Source organism: Amblyraja radiata, chromosome 16 (assembly GCF_010909765.2).
Source record: "Amblyraja radiata isolate CabotCenter1 chromosome 16, sAmbRad1.1.pri, whole genome shotgun sequence".
Classification (NCBI taxonomy): domain Eukaryota; kingdom Metazoa; phylum Chordata; class Chondrichthyes; order Rajiformes; family Rajidae; genus Amblyraja; species Amblyraja radiata.
Genome location: NC_045971.1, coordinates 15,766,424 through 15,783,114, shown reverse-complemented (window position 1 = coordinate 15,783,114; position 16,691 = coordinate 15,766,424). Strand labels below are relative to the sequence as shown.

Below are 16,691 nucleotides of genomic sequence, written 5' to 3'. Positions count from 1 at the left end.
TCTACCCTTTCATGCCCCAGAGGTGTGTTTCAGTAAGATCACCTTTCATTCTTCTTATCTCCAAAAAATATGTATCTATTTTTTAGCTACTGGTGACAGGAACATCCTGTGAATGTTTTTGAACAGCAATGCCAATGTATCTTATTCTTAAAACAAAGCTTTTCACTGTACACTTGACAATAATAAACCTAAACCTATGTATTGGGGCCAACATTATACAATGCTTCAGCTGTGGCCTCAGTTGTAACAATACTTTCTTTTTTTAAGCTCCAGCCCTCTTGCAACATGCCATTTGCCTTCCTCACCACTTGCTGAATCTATCTGCCAACCTTTTGCAGATTCATTTGAGTACAGACGAGAAATAAAGACTCCTCTATATTTCACTCACAGTCTTTCTCTATTTAAATGATGGCCTGCCTTTAGGTGCTTCCTTCAGAAGGGTATGTCATAGATACATAGAAAATAGGTGCAGGAGTAGGCCATTCGGCCCTTCGAGCCTGCACCGCCATTCAATATGATCATGGCTGATCATCCAACTCAGTATCCCGTACCTGCCTTCTCTCCATCCCTTTAGCCACAAGGGCCACATCTAACTCCCTCTTAAATATAGCCAATGAACTGGCCTCAACTAGTACACAACTAGTACACAGTAGTACAAACAGACTGTGGCAGAGAGTTCCAGAGATTCACCACTGTCCTCACATAAACTTCAGTTGCCAAATTTTCAACCACTTACTATCCTGTTGTGGAGTCCAAATGTCTTCATTGCAACATACCCTCCCGTCTGAAGAAGGGTCTCGACCCGAAACGTTGCCTATTTCCTTCGCTCCATAGATGCTGCCTCGCCCGCTGAGTTTCTCCAGCATTTCTGTCTACCAACTATTGGTTCATCAGCAAACTTGGATACTTTGTAATCTGACCCTTCATCAGGCAACCAATATACATCATAAGTAAATGAGGACCAGGAACTGACCCTGTAGTACAATCATCCTCTTCCGCCTTGCATTTGCAGTTTCCCTATCTGTAGGAATCTTTCAATAAACCAGGGAATAGATTACAACTAAATCATCCGCTATCTCTGAAGTTAATTCCCAACGGATCATTGGGTCTAAACGCTCCGGCAACAGGATGCTGTGGACCAGAACTGATTTCAAGAAAGGGTGACCGGTCACCTTGGCGATAGGGTGATTCACGGGGAACTTGCAATCTTGAGCAAAAAAAAAACACATGCCGGGGGAGCTCAGCGGGTCATCTGTGGAGTGAATGGATGGACGAGGTTTCGGATCGGGTTCCTTCTTCAGTTGGTTATTGTGAGGGAAGGAACTGCAGATGCTGGTTTACACCGAAGATAGACACTAAATGTTGAAGTAAATCAACAGGACAGGCAGCATCTCTGGAGGGTGACGTTTCGGGTCGAGACCCTTCTTCAGACTAGATGTGTATGAAGGAACTGCAGATGCTGGTGTACACCGAAGGTAGACACAAAAATGCTGGAGTAATATCAGTGGGACAGACAGACAGACAGCCACCAGTGGGAATGTCTTCAGACAGCACGGGTCGCCCAGAGAAGCGAGGACTGGAATTGTTGTGGAAGGGTGCTGAGGAATCGGCATCGCAGAACTTGCATCAAGACCTGAAGAGGAGGTGGTTCCTGGGATGAGTGTGAAAGCCGCCTGAGGAAGAGGAGCCGCCGGCGGCAACTGGCAGCTCCAGACAGTGAACAGCCGCTGATGGCGGCGGCACTCGCTGCCTTTCCCTGAGAGGCGCCGGCCTGCAGTGAAGCAATCCTGCCAGCGACTCAGGCCAGCAACTTGGACCGCCCCTCCCTCGCCTTCCTTGCATGGTTGTCGGGAATCACATGAGCTGCTGCCGGAGACGGGCGGGATCGGGGGGAAGGAGGGGCGCCTGGGGGGGGGGGGGGGGGGTGGGATCTGCTGCCCGGTCCGAGGGATCGCCGAGGCCGTGAGACGGGCTCGCTGCTCGGGCCATGATGGGCACCAAGTCGAAAGGCTCGCAGCCCCGGCACCAGGAGGCAGAGCACAAGAAACTCGCCCTGAAAGCCTTCAAGAAAGTGGGTAAGGGTGGCGGACACGGCCGAGGAGCTGAGGAGACGCCGCGCCTGTACTTGAAGTCTGTCTAAATAAGGCATCGCATCGGTCGGGACTGGACCCAGAGGTTGATCCAGTGAGGCGGCGTCTTAGCCGGACCGTCCCGCCCGTCGGACCGGAGGCGCCTCGCCTTTGGAAGGTCACACACTCACTGGGTTCGCTGTTTGCTGCTCAGATTAGTCACCGCAGGGTGGGACGCCTCCCCTCGCCTGGTCTGGTGGTGAGAGGGGGGTAAGGGAGGGGTAAGCTTCTGGCTACAGCGGGGATCCGCGCCTGTAACACCCGCTGGTCAAACCGGACAAGTAGTCTGGCCGGAGGTACACAAAATTGCTGGGGAAACTCAGCGGGTGCAGCAGCATCTATGGAGCGAAGGAAATAGGCGACGTTTCGGGCCGAAACCCTTCCTCAGACGGTGTACCTTCGATATTCCAGCATCTGCAGTTCCCTTTTGAACAAGTAGTCTGGCCGCCCGCTTCACCGAGTGAAGCCCGCTGTCAGATTGCCCCGACTGTCAGATCGCCCGGGTGATGGTGCGAGAATGGTTCTCTATAACTGCGTAGTGTTTATAGACTTTAACCTGTTTTGCCGCCCTAGTCCTTGTCCACACTAACATGGTTGAGCGTAACTGCCAACCACCCTTGAAGTGTGTGTGTATCCTGCTCTGCTTTCTCGTTCGACTGCACGGCAAGTACTGTCAACTGTTCTGAAGCCCCAGTTGAAAACAAATGCTAACAGCCGTATTGATACAAAAACTGCAAGAAGGTTTTTACCAGACAGACATTGCATCTCAAGTGTACAATGGATAAGGGAGCGTCGACAGACCTTAAATATTATGAAGGTCTAATGGTAATGGAGGTAGAGTATTAACACGTTTGTCAGAGATGAAATGAAGCAAGGCAGCCACCATTAAACACAGACAGTACAGTAATCGGAGGTGAAAAGCAGTGGTGTTTTTAACAGGACACATAGATAAAAAACATTGAGTAGGAAGGAACTGCTGGTTTACACCAAAAATACACACAAAATGCTGGGAGTAACTCAGCATCTCTGGAGAAAATGAATAGGTGATGTTTCGGGTCAAGACCCTTCTTGAGACTGAGAGTCAGAGTGAGGGACCTTTTCATGCCTCTAGTTCCCCTCGCCCCTTAGTCAAAAGAAGAGTCTCGACCCGAAACGTCACATTCCTTTTCTCCAGGGATGCTGCCTGACCCGCTGAGTTACTCCCAGCATGTTGTGTCTGCCTTAGATCAAAAGATTATTGTTGTGGTTGGATGCAGTGAGCCATGATAGGGAATGTAAACATGAGCATAGAATGGCAGGGCTGAATGGCCTCTTCCTCCACTGCACATATTATGCCTTCATTCTAGACTGTTTCTTTTGTGAATGACGGAGCATGTTCTTGCGTTCTCAGTGGGCAAGAGACAAGTGTACCATGGCACAAGAGGGAGGGTTGACTTGATGGAGAACTCGCTTTGTCATCTTGAAACCACCTCCATTCCAAACAAATTCTTCACTCTCTGCCCCCAGTTTGTGGTGGACACAATTTCACTGAGAGGAGGAGGCTTATGAGCTGTCAGGCAGCTGTCCCCACCACCTGTCAAGCTCCATGGTGAAGCAACATTGAGCAATCCCATTCTATCCCTTTGTTGGTTCCTATCATGCTAATAGTGGAGTAAAAATAAAAACAGTTTACAGTTTAGTTTATTGTCACGTGTACCGAGGTACAGTGAAAAGCTTTTGTTGCGTGTTATCCTGTCAGCTGAAAGATTACAATCAAGCCATTTACAGCGTATACATACATGAGAAGGGTGCAAGGTAAAGCCAGCAAAGTTCCATCAAGGAAAGTCTGAAGGTTAGCAATGAGGTAGATAGTAGTTCAGGACTGCTCTCTGGTTGTGGTAAGATCGTGATAACTTTTGTTTGTGTAGTTCTCAGTTTTCTAAATAACTTGGCAAACAACAAAGTACTTTTAAAGTTCCGTCATTACTGTGAAGTGGAAAATGTGACAGCCAGGTTGAGGATAATTATTGGCCAAGACATCCCAAGTAACACACTTGCTCTTTGATTTACTGCCAAGGAAGCTGAGGAGCTAGATGGGTGGATGGCTGGGTGGGTGGGTGGGTGTTGCAAGACAGCAGAGGCTTACAACTGAGATCATAGGAATCAACTGGTTACTTGTGTCACATACAATACTTGTCACATTTTGATCTGGACCAACTCTGTAAATCTGTGTGTTGATTGTAATTCCCCACCAACTGAGTGCCTTGCACTGAAGACTATTGTCCAGACTGGAGTGTATTTAGAGGAGGTGTCAAGCTAGCCGAAGGGATGTAAAGATCACAGACATGATTTAAAATTGGACATTCAAATGTAGCTGATTATTTTCAGATCCATTGGATCCTGGCAACTGTTTGGATGAGTTTAGTAGAACAGCTGAATCTGGAATTCTGTCCGGAGCTTAGGTAGAAGGCAGTTCCTGAAATTATTCAGCACATGAAGATCAACTAACTGAGTCAAAGACAATTTAAAAATAAATAAGTATACTCGGAAAAAGTGCGTGATTTACTTTGCTCAACTACTGTAAATTTATCGTTATATAGGAGTGTTATTCATTCATTTATTGTCGATAAGTTGTGAAAGAAGGAATTTGCCAACTGATAGCTAAGGGGCGCAACGGAAGAGTTGCTGCCTTACAGCGCTTGCAGCGCCGGAGACCAGGGTTCGATCCCGATTGCGGGTGCCGTCTGTGCAGAGTTTGTACATTCTCCCCTTGGCCGGGTGAGTTTTCTCCGAGATCTTTGGCTTCCTCCCACACTCTAAAGACATTCATTGGTTTGGTACAAGTGTAAATTGTCCCTAGTATGTGTAGAGTAGTGTTAATGTGTGGGGATGTTAATGTGGTCGGTGTGGACTTGGTGGGCTGAAGGCCTGTTTCCGCGCTGTATCTCCAAACTAAACTAAACTGATACATGTTGGTCATTATTCTGTTGTTATTGCTGAAGGCTGTGGAGAGCAGAGGGATTTGAGGCCACAGATGCACTGGACATTGAAGTAGCACCAGACTAAATACCTTCGGGCATCTACATTTTATCACAGGAGGCATAGACTACATAAAAAATGAATCTATAATCAATTAGGTCTGGCTTACTGAACTTCACAGATGATTTATTTTTTGTATAGTCACATGTGCTGTCAGGCTCCGTCTAGTCTGGGTGATCATGCTACAGGTGCCTGGGGTTTGGCCAGCTCAGCTGCTGGGTTTTGGAGCTTGACTGTCAAGAATGCTGGTAGATATATGGATAACTTGTTTACAAAGGTGGGCACCCTGCAGCTTAAGGAAAAGTGTTCATAGAAGGAATGAGTGACCACCTGGGAGAGGGAAGAGGGCAAGCAAGTGGTCAGGGAAACCTCCGAGTGCATCTTGCTTCAAAACCATTACTCTGTGTTGTAAATGCAGGGCAATAGTGGTTGGAGTTCAATGCTTCAATGGTCCTTTATCGTCACGTGTACCGGGGTGCAGTGACATTTGATTTACCATACAGTCATACCAAAAAAGCAACAAGATACAAAACTACATAAAGATTAAACATAAACAGCCACCACAGTGGCGTGTGAGAATCCCTTGAGCATACAGCATAAGCGGAGACCCACAGCCATCAGTTCAATGTCCGGGCCACACACACACACACACACACACTCCTTCACCGTGATGTGACCAGAGTTGTACTGACCGCTGTCACTCTCTCTGCAGTCCCTGCCCGCCCGAACAGTCAGAAATCCGCCCACATTCCCAACAGACTCCAGGATGTTCTCATGGAGCAATGTCCCCACAAACACCAAGATGGCTGCACTCACGGCAATCCCTCGGAGTCCTCATCAGCGCAGGCAGCACGTCCATCTTGTTTTTTCGGCGACCTCACATTCCCCACTGTGATGGAAGGCGAATAACTTTTACCTTCTTCCTCCTTTTCTCCCGCGGTCGGGGCGATCGTACCATCCACGGTTGGGGCGATCGAAGCTCCCGGCAGTCGGCGATCGAAGCCGCCGCATCGGGGCGATCTAGGCTCCCACGATCGGGGCGGGTCGGAGCTCCCGAAGTCGATCCTTAACAAAGTGACCGGCAGCTCCACGACTTTAGGCCGCAGTGTGGACGGAGATACGATACTGAAAAAGTCGCATCTCCATCGGCGGGAAGAGATTTAAACCCCCCCCCCCCCCCCCCCCCGTAATACCGTAATACAAAACTAAAGATACACTAAAACATACAAATGAAACAGACTAAAAACAACAAAAGAAGAGAGGGACGAGATAGGCTGTTGACTTGGCTGCCACTTACAGCGCCACCCGGTGGGAGGGAAATACAGACACTTTTGCAGCTGTTGATGTGAATCCAGATTGGTGTGTTAGTCTCCCTGAATCCAGGCTCAAGAATATAATGGGATGTGTGCTGGACATTCTAAAGTGAGGGGGTTAACAAACAGTGGTTTTGGTTCACATAAGGAGCAAGGTTTCAGAATAAGTTTTCCTGGAGTATTGCGCGCAGTTCTGGTCGTCCCATTACAGGTCAGATGTGGAGGCTTTGGAAAAGGTGCAGTGGAGGTTTACCAGAATTGTGCCTGGATTAGGGAGTATCAGCTACAGCTAGAGATTGGACAGACTCGGATTATTTTCTCTGGAACGCCAGATGTTGCGGGGAGACCTACATAAAATGATGAGAGGCATAGATAGGGTAAACAGAACCTTCTTTCCAGGATGGAAAAATCAAATACGAAAGGGCATAGTTTTAAGGTGAGTGAGGCAAAGTTTAAAGGAGATGTGCGGAGCAAGTTTATTTACACAGAGGGTGGAGAGTGCTTGGAATATGCTGCTGGGTGGGGGGGGGGTGGAGGTTGAGGCAGATGGGTATGCAGGGAATAGAGGGATGTATTATGTGCGGGCAAAGAAGATTTAGTCTTGGCATTATATTCGACACAGACATTGTGTTCCGAAGGACCTATTCTTGTGCTGTACTGTGCTGTTCTATGTTCTGTATCACTGGAACCATTTTTAGGGAAAGTGGGAAGGGTCTAGAACAGGTCCAACGTCCTTGCGGGAAGATTTGCTGTTGCTATTGAGGAGCATTGAAACTAATCTGGCAGGGTCTGGACTACAGAGTCGATGTACAGTTGTGGGGGAGGTGCAGTCAAATATAGATGGAAAACGACGTCAGTCCAGCAGGCAGAGCTGACATGGATGTGATAAATCACATGGGCGAAATAGAAGGCTGAATTGCATCTATTTTAATGCTAGTTTCTGACTAGTAAATCGGATAAATGAATTGATAAGTAGGTGGAAATATAATATTGCTGTAATCACAGTAACATGAATATATTACAGGATATATAATCTTCAGGACAAGGTGGAATGTGGAAAAGAACAAGCCCCTTGGCCCACCGATGTCTGACCTAGTTGCAAAATTAAACTAATCCTGTCTGCCTGCACATGATCCATTTCTCTCCAGTCCTTGCACACTAACCAACCTATCTAAAAGCCTTTTAAACAACACCATCACATCTGCTTCCACCACCACTCTTGGCAGTGCATTCCAGGCACCTGCCACTATCTGTGTAAAACAACCCGCAGTTCTCCTTTAAACTTTGCCCCACTCGCCTTAAAGCTATGCCCTCTGGTATTTGATGTTTCCATCCTGGGGAAAAGGTTCTGACTATTTACCCTGTCTATGCCTCTGATAATTATATAAACCTCTATCAGATAATCCGATAATTAAAAGAAAACAATCCAAATTTGTCCAACCACTCTTTATAGCTAATACCTTCTAATCCAGGCAGGTTTGGTAAACCCCCCTTTTACCCTCTTCACATCCTTCCTGCAATGGGGTGACCAGCCCATTATCTGTTTATTTGCACTATATCAGTTTATTTATTCATGTGTGTGTATATTTATATAATGGTATATGGACACACTGATCTGTTCTGTAGTCATGCCTACTATGTTCTGTTGTGCTGAAGCAAAGCAAGAAATAACAGGGAATAGGAAATATCATAGCAGGAGTGGATTCATGATAATTCATTGAGTGTGCAAGAAGGTGAACAGATAAATAATATGGCCCTTTGGGACCAAGATGGCCGAAATAATGAGATGAGATCTTAATGAACGCTTCTCCTCTGCATTCACTGAGATGAAGAACATTGTAGTTGGGGAATTCAAGGATGGAACTGCAAATATCTAGAACATGTGTAGGAAGGAACTGCAGATGCTGGTTTATACCGAAGATAGACACAAAATGCTGGAATAATTCAGCGGGTCAGGCAGCATCTCTGGAGAAAAGAAATCCCTCTTCTCCAGAGATGCTGCCTGACCTGCTGAGTTACTCCAGGATTTTGTGTCTCATCTTAAATATCTCGAACATGTTCTCCTCATAACCGAAACACTCCATCCCAGGCAACATCCTGGCGAATCTCCTCTACACCCTCTCTAGTGCAATCACTGTCCTGGCTACTCAAACTACACACGATGTTCCAACTGTGCCCTGAGCAATGCTTTATAAAGTTACTAAGTAACGCCCAGCTCCTTCTCCCTGTTCCTATGCTCTATGCCCTGCCAATGAAGGCAGACATCCCAAAACCCTTTTCCACCATCCCGCCTTCCTCTACTGCGACCCTCGGGATCTTTGGACGTATGGATTTGTTCCGCAATGCTCCTTTCAAACGACTATTTGTGAATTATGTCCTACCATTAGTAGACTCCCCAAAATTTATCACCTCACACACTTCATGAATAAGTTCCATCTGCCGTTGCCCTGCATATCTGCCAGCGGGTCAATATCATACTGTAGGCAACACCACCCTCCTATCAACACCACCACTAGTTCTTGTGTCACTGGTTAGCACATTGTTAGGACTTTCTCTGATACTCTGGAATGATTCTCTGTCTCCAAGGGATCAGGATTCCCACCAACTGGTCTATGGGTTTTTCATCAGCAGAGAGCCGGGCTCCCTCTGGGCTCCCCTCACTGGACTCTCTGAGCTGGGGTTGGGGACCAAGAGTAATATTCAATAATCACTTGTAAGAAAGGCACATTTGTCGAGAAGGTGCTGGGCGTTACTTCGCAACTGCACAGCTGCCAGTGTTCACAGGGACGTGCATTTCCCTTGCATTTACCAAGCCATCCTTCAGCACTGGTGGTAAAGTCCCTCTCTCACAGAACAGCACAACATTGACCTAAAGCACCACTGAATCTGCTTAACTCTGCATCCTGCTTCTCCAGTTGATCATATAACCATATAACAATTACAGCACGGAAACAGGCCATCTCGGCCCTTCTAGTCCATGCCGAACACTTACTCTCACCTAGTCCCATCTACCTGCACTCAGACCATAACCCTCCATTCCTTTCCCGTCCATATACCTATCCAATTTATTTTTAAATGATAAAATCGAACCTGCCTCTACCACTTCCACTGGAAGCTCATTCCACACAGCTACCACTCTCTGAGTAAAGAAGTTCCCCCTCATGTTACCCCTAAACATTTGTCCCTTAATTCTCAAATCTCTTGTTTGAATCTTCCCTACTCTCAATGGAAAAAGCTTATCCATGTTAACTCTGTCTATCCCACTCATAATTTTAAAGACCTCTATCAAGTCCCCCCTTAACCTTCTACGCTCCAGAGAATAAAGACTTAACTTGTTCAACCTTTCTCTGTAACTTAGGTGCTGAAACCCAGGCAACATTCTAGTAAATCTCCTCTGTGCTCTCTCTATTTTGTTGACATCCTTCCTATAATTGGGCGACCAAAATTGTACATCATACTCCAGAATTGGCCTCACCAATGCCTTGTACAATTTTAACATTACATCCCAACTTCTATACTCAATGCTCTGATTTATAAAGGCCAGCACACCAAAAGCTTTCTTTACCACTGTGCGTCTGGGGCAGTAGTTTTCTGCGGTGTCAGAGGAGTGGTTCAAAGGGTGAATTCACTCAGTTGTTTGCAGCAGCGCTCAGCAGGTCTTCAGTAACCTGGTGGAGGTCGATCAGCAGTAGCGGAGCTCATGGTCAGAAGTAAACGGGACCAGGAGCGGGGCACCAGTTATTGGGAGACTAAGGACTGGGAATGGATGGACGAGGGACCAGCGGGAACTAGGGACTGGGATGAGGAACAGGGGCAGGAGAAAAGATCAGAGACATGGGGGACCATGGGCAGGGCATTAGGGGCCCGTGAAGGGGGGGGGGGGGGCTGAGGGGGGTGGGGGGGTACAGCTCGTTTGTGGGAGGTAAAGGAGGAGAGATGTATGAGATAGATTAAATTATGACAATTATGGGCAGGCTAGACTGCAGGAAACCTTTGCCCTTATCTAAAGTATGTTAAGTAAAGTTAGAGGATATAGATTTCGGGTTAGGAGTAAAAACCAAGAGGGGATCCTTTCTCAATGCTGGAGAGAGTGGTAGAAGCAGAGTTATAGATATATAAGAAGTGTCTCGATGAACCCTTGTTTACATTTGAATTTCCCCAGTATCGAAGGCCTTGGGGAAACTGGAAGATGGGATTAGTATGGATGGGTGACCACTGGTCAGTGTGGACTTATTCCAAAGCTCTGTGATCCTGACTCCATGACCACTAGAGATGGGTGAGAGAGGGGAACGAGGGATTGGATACGTGGGACTTGGGACAAGGGGGCAAGGATGGTAGGGAACCGGGGACTGTGGACAAGGGGATTATATGGGGATTGTGAACTGGAGGATCAGAGACTGGGGATTCAAGAACTCACTGGCAGAGAGAGTGGTGGAGGCAGATGCCCTCACCATATTTAAACAGTACAAGGATCATGTTAGTTGTAGAGCTGTGAGCTGCAGGGAGTGAGATCTGGTGCTGGGAGTGAGTTGGTGCTTCTTCAACCAACATGTTGGACTGAATGGCCTATCCCTGAGTTGTCAACATTCTATGATTCTGAGTGGTCCGTCAGTTTAGGAGAGGGAGAGAGAGAGGCCTGCAGACATCTCAGATAAAGAATCACACCTGATACACCGATTAGTTTCCATTTTCAGACTCGTGGTTCTCACCTGATGAAAACCACAGCAGTCGTTGCGTTTCCCTCGGGATTGGAGGAAGAGCCTGGTGTTGAGGAGCTCCCTCGTCAGTACTTGAGGTCACACACTCATCCTACCTCAGAGCCATGTTAACGTTGGCACAATTTTTCCCTCTTTGCATCTCCAGTCACAGCAGGAGGAAAGGTGATCAGCATCCCTTTGCCAAGTGAGAAATTTGAGAAGCTCTGAGAGTCTAATCTGTGGCCACAAATCATTCCTGACTCTGCACCAATAGCTGCAACCATTAATCTCATATTACTCACAAGGCAATTTCTGCATCAGTGACTTGAATAGAAACTAGGAGTAAGCCATTCAGCCCCTTGAGCTTGTTCCATTAGATTCCAGGAATACATGATACGCATTGTGGATTTGGTGAAGAAATCAGTGTTTAAACAATTCAATCGAGTTCTTCATAAAGTATTGGGGATAATTTAGGGGCAGCACAGTGGCTTAGCTGTAGAGCTGCTGCCTTACTGCGCCAGAGACCCGGGTGTAATCCTGACTATAGTTGCTGTCTGTACGGATGCTCCATGTGACCACGTGGGTTTTCTCCGGGTGCTCTGGTTTATCCAACGCTCCAAAGAAATATAGGTTTGCAGGCTAATTGGCTTCAGGAAAATTGTAATTTGTCCCTAGCGTGTAGGATAGTGCTAGTGTACGGGGTGATTGCTGGTTGGCGTGGGCCGAAGGGCCTGTTGCCGCGCTCTATCTCTAAAGTCTAAAGATTGATGTAAGTAGATGTTAGTGTACATAAACTTTTTAAAGATATTTGATACAGTGTCATTTATCAGCACAATTGAAGTCCATGAGATTAATTGGACTGCAGTTTTGTCAGTGTTTAATGTTTAAAAGACAGAGCTTAGAAAATGACAGTGAATGCATCGTTTTCATGCTGGGCGGAAAGTGTACAGGACATACACAAGATCTTAGAACCATTCCTGCTTAGTTCTCAGAGATTTTTAGTATTGTGCATACAATCCCATTGGTCAAAGGTCAAAGGTCAAAAACTTTATTTACCATTTGTGCTTACACACATAGGAACTCTTGTGCGGCTATTCAGAGAGTCAAGTTACGTTAAAAACTTAAAATTAAAAAATTTTAAATTTAAAAAAAATTTAAAAAGACACACAGAAGACACATAGAGCATTGTAGCTTGCACAAACACTATATCAGGACATCAGTTCATTTTGTTGTGTTTTGGCCAAGAGTCTCACTGTTGCAGGGAAGAAGCTCTTAAAAAAGCGTGTTCTTTTTGTGGCGATACTGTCCGCTCGTCTGTGCCTGAGGTTGTATGTGCAGTTTTTGTGTTTGAGCAGGGAGTGAGCTGGATGTAGTGTGTCTCTAATGATTCTCCCTGCTCTTTTTTGACAGCGCTGTATGTAGATTGTGTCCATGGAGGGGAGTTCAGTTCTGATGATCCTCTCAGCAGTCTTTATGACTCTTTGCAGAGCCTTCCTCTCTGTCTGTGTGGTGTTTCCATACCACACCGTGATGCCTGTGGTGAGGATGCTCTCTACCAGTCCTTTGTAGACCTGGGTGAGAGGGTGACAGTGCAGACCAGCTTTTCTGAGCAGCCTGATGAAGTACAGTCTCTGCTGGGCTTTTTTCACTGTGGCTGCAGTGTTCAAAGTCCAGTTCAGATCTGATGTTATTTGTAGTCCCAGGTATCTGTAACTGTCAGCCCTCTCCACCACAGTCCCCTTGATGATGAGGGCTGCAGGGGGGGTGGATTTTACTTTGATTTTACATTGCTTGAAAATAATTCTAAACTTGGGTCGTAGAGAGATTAAGATGCAAGATGACAAAATGGATCAAATGTGGGTGATGAGAATAAACGACTAGCACAACGTGACAGATTAAATTTAATGCCAATATGCATGTAGCGATATATTTTGGGTAGGCTGATAAGAACGGGACACATACCATGAATGGTAGGGCCCTAGGGACATTATGGAACAGGGGGACCTCGGTGTACATGTCCGAAGTACTCGGAAGGCCTGTTTTGATGATGAGTCTATAACATCTGTTGTTGGCAAGATATTGGAGTCAATAATCAAAGAAGAATTAACTAGTCATTTCGTAAAGTGTAATGCACTCAAACTAAGTCAACACAAGTGAGTCTGAAGAAGGGTTTCGACCCGAAACGTCGCCTATTTCCTTCGCTCCATAAATGCTGCCCCACCCGCTGAGTTTCTCCAGCATTTTGGTCTACCTTGTATGAAGGATGAGTTGTGTTTGACAAATTTACAGGAGTCCTGAAGCACAGTTGATAGAAATGAACCTGCGGATGAGATTTAGTTTAGTTTATTATCGCATGTACTGAAGTACAGTGAAAAGCTTTAGTTGCGTGCTAACCAGTCAGTGGAAAGACTATACATAAATGCAATCTAGGTATATATGGATTTCCAGAAGACATTTGACACGATGCCACATAAAATGCCGGTGCGTAAGATAAGATTTCATGGAATTGAAATAAATTTGTCAGCATGGATTGAAGAAAGGTGATCATATGGAATTAGAAAGTCACAATCTTTTTTAGCTGGAGGGATGTAATTGGTGGATCAGTTCTCATATTAATGACCTGGAAGGAGGCATAGCGTGTAAGGTATACAAGTTTGCTGATGGCATGAAATTAGGTGGGAGGGCACACTGCCAAGAGAATATTTGAACTCTGCAACAGGATATTAATAAGATAAATGGAGTTAATGTGAAGTCCATTTACAGTACACCTCACGCTGTCTCAAAAAAGCAGGCCACATAATCAAACATTTGTCTTATTCTGGTCATTCCACCTTCTCCCCGATCCCGTCAGGTAAAAAGGTACATAAGCTTGAAAGCATGCATCACAAGACTCAGGAACAGATTCTTCTGTTCCGTTATTAGGCTTCTGAACTGTCTTTCCATTAGCTTGAGTGTTGTCCGTTTCACCTCTACCCCATTGTTCACATTAGGCTTTGTCTATGGAACTGTTGTGCTATAATGATGAGAACTATATTCTGAAGAAGGGTTTCGGCCCGAAACGTCGCCTATTTCCTTCGCTCCATAGATGCTGCTGCACCCGCTGAGTTCCTCCAGCAATTTTGTGTACCTTCGATATTCCAGCATCTGCAGTTCCCTTTTGAAAACTATATTCTGCATTCTGTATCTTGCCCTTTGCTCTACCTATTGTACCTAAGTTTGACGTGATTTTATTTTTGCAAAATATTATCTGATTCGATTGGAGCATGCGACACAAAGCTTTTCACTGTACCTCGGTACAAGTGACAATAATAACCCTAAACCTAAACGAGTGTGAGTTCCTGCACTTCAGTAGGAGGAACCAAACAGCAATGGTGCAGCTGGTAGAGCCACTACCACACACTTACAACGACCCGGATTCAATCCCGTGCTGTCTGTGTAGCTTTTGCAAATTCTATCTGTTAATGCGTGGGTTTCCTTTGGGTTCACTGGTTTCTTCCCACATCCCAAAGACGAGCAGGCTGGAAGGTTAATTGCTCATTGTAAATTTGACTTTACTTTAGACTTTAGAGATAGTGTGGAAACAGGCCCATTGAGCCCACGCTGACCAGCAAGCACACCGTGCACTAGCCGGGCATTAGTTAGGTCACATTTTGAGGTACAGTTCAGGTCGCCCCGTTGCAGGCCATCCAGACTTGAGAACAGTTTCCCTCCCCCACGGTTATCAGTCTCATAAGCCAATCACCTCTTTCACACTACACTACAAGCTTTGCTCCATTCTGCTATTTTACATTAATTGTTGCAATTATTGTTAGCTCCTTGAGAACTTAGAATTTAATTGCCTACCAGAATATAGTTCTCATCATTATAGCACAACAGTTCCATAGTCAAAGTCCAATGTCAACAATGGGGTAGAGGAGAAACGGACAACACTCAACCTTATGGAAATACACACTAGGGACACTCCTATTCTCCGGCTACCTGGCCCATTGAGTTACTCCAGCATTTTGTTGAAGATTCCAGCATCTGCAGTCCCTTGTTTCAGCCTCCTCTTGTATTCAGTGCCCCCCAACTTGTGAAGGCCTGTATGCTTTTTTTAACCCTGTTGTATACATGTGCTGCCACCGTAAATGATTTCTAGAATTCAGAATAGATTATTGTTACACACACTGGTAGGTAATTAAATGCTTAGTTCTCATGAAACTCAAGGGGTTAACAATAAATACAACAATTAATGCAAAATAGCAGAATGGAGCAAAGATTGTAGCGTAGTGTGAAAGAGCTGATTGGCTTATGAGTCTGATGACCGTGGGGGGGAAGCTGTTCTCAAGTCTGGATGGCCTGCAATGGGGCGACCTGAACTGTACATAATACTCCAAATGCGGCCTAACTAATGCCCTATAAAGCTACATCAGGACTTCCTGACTCTTATTAATGAATAGCATCACAACATAGGTGTTCTTATTATCAAAGTGATCCAGAGTGGCACAGTAGCACAGCAGTAGAGTTGCTGCCTTACAGAGCCAGAGACCCAAGTTTGATCTTGACTACGGGTGCTGTAGGTATGGAGTTTGTATGTTCTCCCTGTGACTTGCTTGGGTTTTCTCCGGGTGCTCCTGTTTCCTCGCACACTCCAAAGATGTACAGGTGTGTAGGCTAATTGGCTTGGTGAAGTTGTAAATTGTCCCGAGTGTGCATAGGATAGTGTTAGTGTGCGGGGATCGCTGGTCAACGTGGACTCAGAGGGCTGAAGGGACTGTTTCTGTGCTGTATCTCTAAAATAAAATTAAAATAACGTAGTTATTTAATAATAAACTATCAGTTATTAAAAATAATAACTGGTAGTTTAAACTAATAAGTAGTGCAAGGGAGATAGTGTAGTCTGTGGATCGTATTTCTTTGTCTGTAGATTGTAAGGGGTTTAGAATGACTGGGAGACTTTGATAGACCTGGGCCACAACCAATGTTTCAGAGCATTGCTTCCAAAATCTTTCAAATAGAAAAAATAGTTAAAATAGTTTCTAGAATTTGATTGGATTCTGAAGAGATGTTTTTTTGTTTAGAAAGTTGTGTTCCATTCCTGGTGGCTAAGAGGTCATCTTTGTAAAGTTTGTGTTGTTGAGTTACTGACCTTCCTGCCTCTCACAGGCTTGCTCGAGGATGAAGATGTGAAATTCATGCTTAAAGGCAGCAAGTTACAAAAATTAAAATCAAGGCGATGGAAGAAGGATCGAAGGATGAAGCTGCAGGATGATTGCCTTTCCATCTGGTGCGAGTCAAAGTCCAGGAGCAAGCCACCAACCTGTGAGTACTCGCATGAGGGGGGCTGCACTGGGTACTTTAGCTCTCGCTGATCGGGCTTGAAGTGCTGTCAGGGCATGAAGGCTCACTCCTTCCAGAAGAAAGACTGGATAGACTTGGCTTATACTCGCTAGAATTTAGGAGATTGAGAGGGGATCTTATAGAAACGTACAAAATTCTTATGGGGTTGGACAGGCTAGATGCAGGAAGATTGTTCCCGATGTTGGTGAAGCCCA

General features: G+C 45.6%; 1 protein-coding gene across 1 annotated transcript in view; it reads left to right on the top strand.

Moving 5' to 3' along the window:
• The first annotated feature begins 1,888 nt into the window (after positions 1–1,888).
• LOC116981958 (1-phosphatidylinositol 4,5-bisphosphate phosphodiesterase delta-3-like) overlaps positions 1,889–16,691 on the top strand; it is a 56,289-nt gene continuing 41,486 nt past the window's right edge. The window contains exons 1-2 of the mRNA XM_033035208.1: positions 1,889–2,075; positions 16,303–16,458. Of these exons, the coding sequence (XP_032891099.1) occupies positions 1,988–2,075; positions 16,303–16,458 (244 nt within the window). The 5' untranslated portion in view covers positions 1,889–1,987. The remainder of the gene's footprint in view (positions 2,076–16,302; positions 16,459–16,691) is intronic.